The sequence below is a fragment of the Podarcis filfolensis genome (assembly GCF_964270895.1).
Source record: "Podarcis filfolensis genome assembly, chromosome: 13".
NCBI lineage: Eukaryota > Metazoa > Chordata > Lepidosauria > Squamata > Lacertidae > Podarcis > Podarcis filfolensis.
This window is the reverse complement of record NC_139615.1, coordinates 24,551,403-24,563,809: the sequence shown is the minus strand read 5'-3', so window position 1 is coordinate 24,563,809 and position 12,407 is coordinate 24,551,403. Positions and strand designations below refer to the sequence as shown.

General features: G+C 39.5%; 2 protein-coding genes across 2 annotated transcripts; one reads left to right on the top strand and one right to left on the bottom strand.

Moving 5' to 3' along the window:
- Window positions 1–1,405: 1,405 nt before the first annotated feature.
- Window positions 1,406–2,356, bottom strand: LOC310747433 (olfactory receptor 10A7-like; the record flags this gene model as incomplete). Its single annotated transcript, XM_083581803.1, has 1 exon — window positions 1,406–2,356. One exon carries the CDS (start codon window positions 2,354–2,356, stop codon window positions 1,406–1,408), a length of 951 nt encoding a protein of 316 aa, XP_083437929.1.
- Window positions 2,357–7,201: 4,845 nt separating this feature from the next.
- On the top strand, window positions 7,202–8,134 carry LOC310746692 (olfactory receptor 13H1-like; the record flags this gene model as incomplete). Its single annotated transcript, XM_083580673.1, has 1 exon — window positions 7,202–8,134. One exon carries the CDS (start codon window positions 7,202–7,204, stop codon window positions 8,132–8,134), a length of 933 nt encoding a protein of 310 aa, XP_083436799.1.
- Between the last annotated feature and the right edge of the window lie 4,273 nt (window positions 8,135–12,407).

Below are 12,407 nucleotides of genomic sequence, written 5' to 3'. Positions count from 1 at the left end.
AAAATTCAGAACATTGCAAATTTCACTCCATATAAGTTTCTCATTTAGGTGTCTATTTACATGGCTGTAAGAATAATAGAATTGTAAAGTTGGAAGGAACCTTAAGTATCTAGTCCAACTCTCTGCAATGCAGGAATCTCAACACATTGACTTACTCATTGAAATAATGGGTTTCTTACTTTGTTTATTTTAAAAATATTTAAGTTACACAGAAGAAGATATGATGAAACATGCAATGGTAAGTGAAGTGTGCACTGATTTTAAAAATAGAAGGTATGCATAATTCTGTATATTGAATAATAAAGCAAAATGATGGAGCTGTCCAAATATAATATGTTTACTAATGGGAACAGTTAATTTTTTAAAAAAAAATAATAAAGGTATACAAATATAATATAGCTTAACTAATTGAAATATATTCATATTAAACACCAATAAAACTGAGATAATTCTAAAACATTTCAGATACACTGATATGCTATCAGAAACCTGTGAAAACGATAGACCAAAATCTTTCTAGGAACAATTAGCAGCTGTACATAGATTTGATGGAGTTCTAAGAATCACTTCCGGGTGATTCTATACAATCATCATTTCTACACCACTATCTCTCCCCCCCCCCCAGGAACAAACATAATAATCAGGTAACCTTCTCCCTGTCCACCTTCCATGATGAAGCATTCTTATTAGCAAGCTCCTAAACTGGCAGATACATTCAAGCCAGAATACTGTGGGAGTCTCTGCTGGATTTCTAATTTCCATGTCACTCTTTCCTAGGAATCATATTTCTGAGCCAAAGTCTACTTACAAACAAGATTAGGGAAAGGAGTGATAAAAGCAGGCTTGATGGATGATACTGAGGAGCAAGGTCTGTGATAGGGGTGTGGGGAAAGTGACTTTTGTGGATTGGGGCAGAGCTATGTTTCTACAATTATTTCTGATTCTTGTATGGCTTCTTTGCTGTTCCTCCCACCTCCCCCAGATTCAAACTGCCCCTCCATACCACAGTTCAATTTCCAACTTCCAATTTCCAATTTTTACTGGGTTCCATAATTCTGATGAACAATTTGTTCTCCCCGACCCCTTTTCTCTCTTTGGATTTCACTGCCTATACTTCCCTGACATCTATCAATTATTACCTGTGCCGGCTGTCAATTAGTTAAGTTACATTATATGCTCCATAATAGGCAAATAGCTCTGGGAAATTGCAGGTAGCTAACCTGTAGATCTCCATATATTGCTGGACTACAAATCTCATCATCCATTACCATCAGCAGCACTGGCTGGGGCTGATGGGAGCTGGAGTCCAACAATATCTGGATGCCTACATGCTTGCTTCTCCTTCCGTAAATAGGATAAGTAAGAGTTCAAACTTGACCTGCTTCATTACATTTATCCATTTCTGCTACTTCCAGAATACAAGTTTTGCATCTACAAGCCTTTTTAAGGCTTCACGTACCTTCTTGTTCCTCAAGCTATAGATGAGGGGATTAATCATTGGAGTCACAATAGTATAGAAGATTGAGAAGATCTTGCTTGTGTCTACAGAGTGTTTAGCAGCAGGAACCACATACATTGTAATCAGCGTCCCATAGAAAGTTGTAACTACTATGAGGTGAGTGGAGCAGGTAGAAATGGCCTTTTTAGACCTGGTGCCAGAAGCCTGTTTGATAACAGCTGACAATATATAAGTGTAAGACACAACCGTAAGTAGGAAAGGGATCAATGTTAGACTGGAAGAAAGAATGAAAGAAGTCTTTTCAAACAGGTATGTGTCAGAGCAAGCAAGTTTCAGCAGTGGAGAAAAATCACAAAAGAAATGATCAATTTCATTGGGCCCACAGAAGGTCAAGCTTATCATCAGCAACACTGTAATTAAGGTTATCAGAAAGCCACTGATCCAAGAGCTAGCAGCCAGCCAAACACACATGTTGCTGTTCATAACAGTTGTGTAGTGGAGAGGGTTGCATATGGCGATATAGCGGTCATAAGACATCACTGATAGGAGAAGGCATTCAGTGCCACCCAGTGATCCAAAGAAATAAAACTGAATCATGCAGTCCATAAAAGAAATGGTCTTCTCCTCAGAGATCAAACTGGTTAGCATCCTGGGAACAATGTTGGATGTATAGATGATCTCCAGGAAGGAAAGGTTACCCAGGAAGAAATACATGGGTGTGTGCAAGCTACGATCTGTTGATACAGTGATCAAAAGTAAGAAATTGGTAGCAAGTGTAACCATGTAGAAGATCAAAAACAAAGCAAACAGGAAGGGCTGCATTTCAGGGGTATCTGAGAATCCGAGTAGCAAAAATTCAGTGACTGAGGTCCCATTCCATGTGGTTAGGTATGCCATGTGGAGTTAATCTAGAGGAAAGAGCAGGAACATAAATAGCTGCCACCAGGTCTGTTGTCAGTGTGGGAACACTGGAACAGAGTTAAGTACACCTAAATTAATTGAAACCAATAGCCATGTTTAGGTGGCTGGTGGATTGTGGCCAGTTCTTTATCTTCCCAAAAACCGCAGATGGAAATCAACGGATAGAATGAGGCGTTACTACCAATATGTTGCAGTAGAAGCCTCTGAAAATTTTCTCCTTAGAGTTGGAGTTACCCTCCAAAAAAGCATTTAATGCGGGAGAAATGAGGGGAGAAAAGACAGAAATCAGAGGTACCTGCCTCTATTTGCATACATGGAAATACCTTCTGCTTGGGATTGGCCCAGCCAACATGAATAACAAGTCAGTTATTAGTATAATTATTAAAAATATTATATGTTTATTTATACGCCGCCTTTTCCACTGACCCGACTCAAGGCAACTTAAAGATAAAATCAACAATTACTAAAAACATAATAAAAGCAATAATTAGAAAAAACAACTGAACATTAATGGAACTAAAACTATATACACATATAGATATCTAGGGAATCCTTACTCCTATGGTCCATCAACCTGATCTTCAGGAATGAAACAAGTGTTGTCCTCTCCATCTTAGGAAAGTCTATCTGCTTCCTTTTCCACATGTCTCATGCTTTTAGATACACACAAGCACAGCTACTTTACATATCGACATCATATATACTAATAGTGAATTCATTTGGGTGTGATTCCCCCTCCCAAGACTTTTTTATTTCTGCAAATTTTGGAGTGCCCCCAAGCCTGGTGGTATCTCTCTTGTGGTGGTGATATTTTGACTGCATAAGGATTGTTACCTGAGCAGGGGGGGGGGGATGCAGCAGCATGCTGAGGGGCAGATTTGTAGTAATAGAAAAAAAGGTAAAAAATAAAGAAACCAGCAAAAAGGGAAACAGGAAGCACCCCAATGACAGAAAAAGATGTTCAATGATGGCAATGCTGACTCTCTGTTGTGTGGGATGAAAATGGGGCAGATTCAAATTCTACAAGAGAGCCTAGCTCATGGGCTGGCTGGAACACTGAGCAGCAGAACTCCATACTGAAGCAAACTAAATATCCATTTACGCTAGGCTCAGCTTTCTCATGCTCTCAGGTCCTTCTAGTTTCTATACTCACAATTATCTTTTCCATTCAGCACTGCATTATATGCAGGAATGCCCTGCGTAGGTTTTGATCTCTTCTGGAAGACATGCCATCTCTTCACCCACCCAATTTGTAATATTTCCCCTTTTATATATATATAAAGGTATCACAGGTCACTATGTCCCTTAGTGACTTCTACTAGGATGTTTTGGTTGTCACGCAAGAGAATTAGGCTGGGGAATCCTCCCTCTCCCCCTTTTCCCTTTGTAATAGAAACAGAAAACAACAATGCAATTATTTCATTGTAAGATCCAGGAAGACAAGGACATGGAGCATCCCATTAAATGTCAATTGTGTATCCTCTGACAGAGGCATGGTCCCACCACTCACTTGTACACACACACTGCTTTGCATAGAAACCTGTGATTATCCTCCTAGTTAATGTTGTCCCCTTTACATGCTCCTTTCTCCCACTATCTCACACACTTGCCTCCACCATAATTTGTCTAAGCTTAATATCCTTCCTTGGAGTTTTGAAATTCAGGTAAGAAATGGGAAACACCTCATTCACAATATCATAATCTCCTTCAGTTGTGGGCAGAACGCTGGATGGGGGGGTGGACAGGAAAGGTAAGTGTGGATTAGCCCTTAGACCAGTGGTTCTCAACCTGTGGGTCCCCAGATGTTTTGGACTACAACTCCCATCATCCCTGAGCTCTGGCCTTGCTAGCTAGGGGTGATGGGAGTTGTAGTCCAACAACACAGGTTGAGAAAGGCTGCCTTAGACTAAACACCTGTTGTGACCTGAATTTCTTCCCTTTCTTTTTGAACTTCCAAGTCACACTAACTTATAACATGCCCTTCTTTATACTATGATTCTATCATGATTAAGATCCAGGCGCTCTTGGAGGAGACCCATTTTCTAGATCCATTTCAACTAGGATGTGGCCTGGCTTTGACACAGAAACATCCCTGGTTGACCTCTGTTGGGAGACAGGTGCAATGTATCCCTGTTAATCCTTCTTGAATTATCAGTGGTTTTCAGTACCATCAACTACTGTATTCCCTTTGAGAGGCTATCCAAATTGGGGGTGGGTGACCATGCTTTTCAATGGTTCTGTTCCTATTTGGATTCTCAACTTCAGCAGGTGATTTTTATTTTTTTATTTTTTCACCAAGGAGCCCTCAATGTTGGGTTCCTCAGGGTTCATTTCCATTGCCCATGTTGCTTAATATTTACAGTATATGAAGCTGCTGGGTGGAGTCATCTGGAGTTTTGGAGTGTATTGATGACACCCAGCTCTATTTTTCCTTTACATCTACAGGTGTGGCAGTGGATAGGCTGGACAGGTGTCTGGAAGAGAACCAATAAAGTGAAACTCAATCCAGATAAGACAGAGACACTGTTAGTGGGTGGTTCTCTAGACAAGATGGATGGGATATTGCCTGCTCTTCAGGTGGTTACACTTCCTCTTAAGTAACAGGTACATGGCTTGGGTTTGCTCCTGGATCCTTTACTATCATCTGAGGCTTTGGTGGTATGGAGTGTTGGAGGAGGATTTCCAGCTGGTGGCAGAGGACAGAGTGACTCCAGGAGACATAGGTGTAAAAACCCAAACTAAAACGAAGACTTTATTACAAAACAATAAACACAAACTCTGGTGGGTGTTATTCCTGCAGGCAGGCTATAAAACTCAGCTTTTTTCCTTTATAGCAATGGCCAGCTGCAGCCAATTAATCCCAGAAACTTCTTAAAGGTATACACACATGTTTCTGTGCTGAATGTCCTCTAACATGGAGGTCCTTCTATCAGCTTTAGCTCTATGGACAAGGACAGCCTAACATTTGTGCTTTGTGCTCTGTAAACCTCTAGGTTGGATTACTATAATGCGTTATAAATGGGTCTGCCTCTGAATTCAGTTCAGAAACTTCAGCTGGTGCAAAATTTGATGGCCAAATGGTTACTCATTAGAACAAGATGGTTTAAGCTTTAAGCCAAATTGCACTGGCTGCCAACTAGTTTCCGGGCCCAGTTAAGAGTACAATGCTGTACTATATCTTACATGGCTCAGGACTTCAATATCTTCAAAACCTCTTCTCCCCATACAAACTGACCCAGATCCTGTGCTTGTCATCTGAGGCTCTTCTCTATGTCCCCGCTCCTTGAGAGGTTCTGAGGATGACAACACAAGAATGGGCCTTTTCTGTGGTGGTTCCCCATCTGTGGAATGTTCCTTCAGAGAGGCTCACATGGAGCCATCATTGCATGTCTTTAGGCACCAGGCAAAAGCATTTCTCTTAACACCCATTCTTTAAATAATCTATGGCCCATTAAATGGGGGCTGTTATCATGATTATTTTATTATTATGATGTGCATATTGTGCTATATCTTATGTTTTTCTTATTATGCGGCATCCCTAGGAGTGCTGAATCACTGATGCTCCCGGGATTATGCCACCACTGAGAATTATGGAGAAAGTGGTTTTAAAATATTGCCCATCTAATTGAGCTAACTAAAACACTTAGACTTCTCTTTCAGTTCCAAGTTTTCATGGGAACAAAATAGTAATCGATGCCTCCTGAAATGTTTCTACTATATCTAGAGCGTTGCATACATAAAGATGCTATCCTGTGCTGTTTTAGTGCATTATCTTTCAAAGATTCATGTAATATGAATGCTTCTTCATATTCCATATTTATATTTTTTTGAATAGTGAACTGACAACATGCTTTTTATTGGAATGATTTCAGTCTTTCTCATCCAATACACTGAAGGCTTATTAGAATTCCAGTACAGTTTGAAGAGTCCTGCATCTCAGTTTAATACCAAATGCTGACAAAGGACATTCAGGAAGTTTGGAAAGACCAAAGCATTTAAAGGTATTAGATGTTTTTATACTTTTCCATGTTAGTTTTATTGTCATTACCCCATCTTAACAAATGATTGCAGTTAAAGAAATATTTGGAGAATTTTGATCTGGAACTCTGACTGTTCCTACAATCTGATCTGGTTCATTTGTATTGCTTAGAAGAATGCATAATGTGGGGGGGGGGGAGAGAAGAAACACTACAACTTCTTCGACTCAGCTTTATCTTTTGCAACCCTGTATTTTGCTCAGTGTGCTGAATCCGAAGGATGGCCAAGAATACAGGAGCTTTCCAGAAACAATTGCATTTATTTTGAAATTCAGAAAGGAGAAAATGTCACCCTTGCTTCTCTAAATGGTTTATCGATGAAAATGAGGATATGTTTGTTTCACAGTTATTTAAATGTAGGACACAAGATTCTTAAATTCTGTGTAATAGTGAAGTTGCTCTATTAGAGAGAGTCTAAGTTTCTGAGTGTTATTTTTGTAATTGATCATAGTGGAAGTTATTATGATTTCATTTTTCCTCATCTATTTCTTGCCAAAAGGGATCCTTTAGGCTCACCCCACCCTATGCTCAGTGCAAGAATCTTCAACACAGAAAACATTAAAGGGTTTCAATTTCTCCAAAGCAAGTGTGCAACAGCATTTCCTTAAATTTGCTGATAGCTGATAATGAACCAATAGAAACTTATCAGTAATCTGTTCTCACTATTACAGTACCATACTTTCCTTAACCTTCTAGCAAAATACCATGCAAATATTACAAAATGAGGTCCCTTTCTCTTTCTTTCTTTTTTGTATGTCATTGCAGATAATATTTGAATCTGGATATGAGAGAAGAAAATGAGACTGAATTGACTGAGTTTATCCTCATTGGCTATTCTGGTCGGCCAAAGACAAGGATGGGACTCATTGTTTTCCTGATTGTTGTATATGCTATCACTGTAGTGGGAAATTTTATTATAATCTTGGTGACCACAACTGATCCTCGGCTTCACAATCCCATGTATTTTTTCCTCAGTAACCTGTCCTTCCTTGACATTTGCTATGCATCTTCTTCAATCCCACAAGCCATTGCAAATCTTCTGGTGGACAAACCCACCATGTCTTTTGCCATGTGTTACTTCCAAATGAGTAGTGGTTCCTACTTAGCAGTGACTGAATGCTTCCTGTTGGCTGTCATGGCATATGACAGACTTATAGCCATTTCCAGCCCACTGCATTACATGTTAATCATGAACAAGAGACTGTGCATTCAGTTAGCAGCTGGGACATGGTCAATTGGCTTATTTTTAGGGGCTATTCCCATTTATGCCATTCCAGCTCGCTTTTGTGGGAAAAATTTGGTGAATCATTTCACATGTGAAGTCAAAGCAGTTATGAAGCTGGTTTGCTCAGATACTTCCTTGAGCCAGCTGGTTATGTTCTTCACTGGGAGTGTCACTTTGCTTGGTCCCTTTAGCTTTATCCTTTTCTCGTATTTGCGCATAATTGTGGCAATTCTAAGAATCCACTCAGCAGGGGGCAGGATGAAGGCTTTCTCCACATGTGCTTCCCACTTGACTGTAGTATCCATATTCTATGGCACCTTCATGTTCTCATATCTCCGCCCCCAAACTAAGACCACAAAGGATGTAGACAAGATAATTTCTCTCTTCTATGGTAGTGTGACTCCCATGTTAAACCCATTAATCTACACTCTCAGAAATCAGGAAGTTATAGGGGCCTTCAGAAGACTTGTGGGAAAGAAAGTAGATTCATGAAAAAGATACCTTGATCATATTGAGGATTGAAATATTTTCTGTGCCTCTTGATGTTATTGCTTCTGTTATTATCACAACCTTAACAGCTACTGAATACATTTGAAACTAGGAAAGCTGAATGTGTTGTGTATAATGGAAATAAAGGCTCCTTCAAAATCTAACTGATATGCTAAAGGTAAATTTCTCCTCTCTTTCAGATGCAGCTAGGTGGAATGATTGTCAATTGAAACCAAGGAAAGGAGACAAACAGTTGGTTTCAGCTGAATTGATGGAGTGTGCTTTAATGTCTGCCATTTCCCTCAGATGCAGCCAGCTTGTAAAACAGGCTGCAATGTAGCTGCTGAACAGGGATAGAAAAACCTCTGTATCTCCTGTTATAATAATGCCAGGTCCTTTCATTTTCCATATGTTCATCTAGTGTAGGGGTAGCCAACATGGTGGCCTCCAGATGTTTTGGACTACAACTACTATCATCGCTGACCAGTGACCATATTGACAGGGGTGAGGGATGGACAAATCTGTAGATGTGGTTATCATTTTTTTCCTGTCTTAAGTTCAGGTCTCTGCATTTCTACATCACTTTCTGTTGTTTTCTTTATTATTTCTAATAAATCCATGAAAATTTATTAGCATTTTATTATTCTTATGGATTTGTACATATGTATAATTTTATTCAAAGAGCTTATTGTATTTGTTTTCTTATTATTCTTATTCTTATTTTGACAAAGAAACAATCATAAATAAATAGGAATAAAAATGTGAACTCCACCACCGAGACCATTCCATTGTAACTATCCAACCTCCAAAAATTTCAGCACCTCTTGCAATGGTTTGACCCCTTTCCATTTTAACAGTACATATTCTACAAACATTCCCATATCTCCTCAAAATCATTTCTCCTGCATATCCCCCATTTTATCTTAATGGCACATGTTAATTTATCATTAATAGCTATATCACACACCTATTTATACCATTCTTTAATTTTATATTCTGCTTGCTACTTCCCAGCTATCATAATTCATACAGCTGTCAATAAATTTGTGAGCAAGTCCTTCATAGCCTGTGAACCTTCCACCCCATCATAAACTCACAATCATGCTACCTCTGGACTTTTGGTCAGCTTTAACCCAGTGATTTCTCCTAAAACATATGTACAATTTTTCATTAACATTTAGTGCAAATTTCTCCTAATAAATTCATTTGCTATACAATTTTCACTAAGGTACACATTTTTGCAAGCAATTTTGCAAATGTAATGCATTTTGTATTAATATATGCAGTTTTATGCTCAGTTTAATACATGCATTTTGTTTGCATTGAGACCTATGTCACAAAATTCAGATGAATGGGAATTTTGAGAGATACAAACCTGGAATTAGGCAAGTAAAACTATGGGGAGCTTATTCACTTTCGGGTAACTAATAGGGGGTGGGTTGACTGACTTTTTCTTTTTTGACAAAACACTTATATGATGGGTTAATATGCCTTGTCTTATCAAAATCTTCTTCCATAAACAGTATTTCACCTATCTAAAATTATTGCATCATTAATAGGAGTATTAGTATCAGCATTATTTATAACCCAGACTTGAAACAAATACAAGTATAGATCTATGAATATATATTTTTTTCCTAAAAAAATTGGATGAGAACCTCAATAACAGTGGCATGAGTTTACTGCTCAAGTATTCCCAATTTGCCTTTTTTGAGATTTGAACATCTGTTAGGTCCCATCATGTACCCTGATATTCTTCCAAGTCAAAGTAAGAAACTATGAAGCAGAGTACTGTTAATTTCCTGCAGAAAGACATTTTCCCACTAGAGCCCAACAGCACTAATTAGGTCTTAACTTTGAATCCCATCAGGGAAAATGTAGCATTCCAAGAAACTTAAGAATTGCTTCATAATGTAGTTGTTGCTTGAGTGGGAAAATATATTAAGGTTATTTTCTTTTTTATATGTATTCAGGGAAGTGGTCATCAGAAATGGCCTTCTGCAGTTCAAATATCTTTCTCAAGATGAACCAAAGCCCCCTTCAAAGTCTGAATGAGATTTGATCATTTTCAGCTTTCCCTCTTGCTGATTTCTGCCAGGTCCCATTTATTCAATAGTTGTGGAGAGGCTAGGAGGAAAATTTTAGGAGAGGAGGCAGGTGACAGTGGATAGCAAGCCTCCAAGGTTGTATTGTACCATCATAGACACAGGGATGTGTTGTCATTGCTGCTGCTAACATATGATTTAGGCACCAAACTAATGGGTTTTCCAAATGTAACCCCTGTAAGCATGGGACTTCCAGCGACCCATGTTTTTAATTCTGCTTGCAGACAGACCCCAATGCACTGCCGTCATAGCAGCCCCAATTCAAAAAGAATGGGCTGCATATTCCGACGCTGGAAGCCCACAGGCCTGAATAGCCTTTCTCATCACTCTGGTAAACTGGTGCCTAGCTAAATGAGTTCCATCACTGTGATTAAGGAATGGGCCAGCTCCAGGAGGCCTGAGTTGCAGAAACCTCCTGGCTTCCTTGACCAGGCAGAGACCCCTCTGTGCTGTCAAAAGCAAATATTGATTTGCTGAAAAATGAAATAGTGACAGACTGAATTCTTAATGTCTTGGCTGGCCGCCCCAGGTGGAACAAATGCATGAGATAATGACAAACTTAGATCTGTAGTGGGTGGAAGACCCAATGCAATGGCCAATGTCTTCACACGATAGGCTATAAAATCAGCCCAAGCTTTCTTGTAGGACCTGAGTAGAGGGGGTGAAGAAGGCGACTACTGCCTGTGTCAATATATGCTTCCAGGGTTCCAGAGGTGGTCTTCAAAAGGCTTGGGCAGCCATCATGCTTCTGGTGCCAATAATCTGAAGCAGTATATCTGAAATCGAGACTGTGCAACAGCAATTTCATTAGACACCCCAGGGATAAATTTGGCTGAAAATACAATGCTAAATTTTAAACAATGCAGGACAAAGGCCCGCAGAAGGCATGTAACCCTGTGGGAACACGATGACTGCTTTGCCAATACACTCAAAATGATTGGCCAAGAGGACTGGGATGATCGTGGTGCCACCTTGGTGTGAGGATATTACTCCACCCATGCCAGGGTGGGGAGAACTGGGTTGATGGCCTTCCCGCAACCAGGGCCATATTTTAAGATGATCCCACTAACCCCTAAAAATAAGCCACTTGATTATGTCCCAGCTGCTAATTGAATGCACAATCTCTTGTTCATGTTTATCATGTAATGCAGTGAGTCTGGAAAGGGCTATGAGTCTGTCATAAGCCATGACAGGCAACAGGAAGCATTCAGTTGTACAAAAGTAGACACCCCTGCTCATTTGCAAGTAATACGTCACAAGTAATACGTCACAAAGGACATGGTGCATAAGAATCCACTCAGCAGGGGGCAGGATGAAGGCTTTCTCCACATGTGCTTCCCACTTGACTGTAGTGTCCATATTCTATGGCACCTTCATGCTCTCATATCTCCACCCCCAACCTAAGACCACAAAGGATGTAGACAAGATAATTTCTATTTTCTATGGAGTAATGACTCCCATGTTAAACTCATTAATCTACACTCTCAGAAATCAGGAAGTTATGGGGGCCTTGAGAAGACTTGTGTGGAGGAAAGTGGATTCATGAAAAAGATACCTTGATCATATTGAGGACTGAAATATTTTCTGTGCCCCTTGCTGTTACTGCTTATGTTATTATCACAACCTTAACAGCTACTGAATACATTTGAAACTAGGAAAGCTGAATGTGATGTGTTAAGATGGAAATAAAGGCTCCTTGAAAATCTAACTGATATGCTAAACATAAATTTCTCCTCTCTTTCAGATGCAGCTAGGTGGAATGATTGTCAATTGAAACTAAGGATAGGTGGCAAACAGTGATGGTCACAGACAAGTTTTCAAGCAAAACAAGGAAATTTTCCCAGTATCATTTGAAAAGATAAAAACGCCATCTAACTACAGTGAAATGATGGAACTGATCCTGAATGAATGCTCTTTTATTAATCAGTATAAGAATTTGCTAATGGATGCGCTGGGAAGAGGCACTAAAAATGAAGGGCAACAATGGATCCTTCTGGAGAATGCAGCAAGGATCACACAGTCTAATTTTTTTTAAAAAAAAAAATTTCTTCCAGTAGCACCTTAAAGACCAACTAAGTTAGTTCTTGGTATGAGCTTTCGTGTGCATGCACACTTCTTCAGACAGTCTAATTAATAATTGAGCCCAATTCTGAGACCAGTGCTGAGGTAAT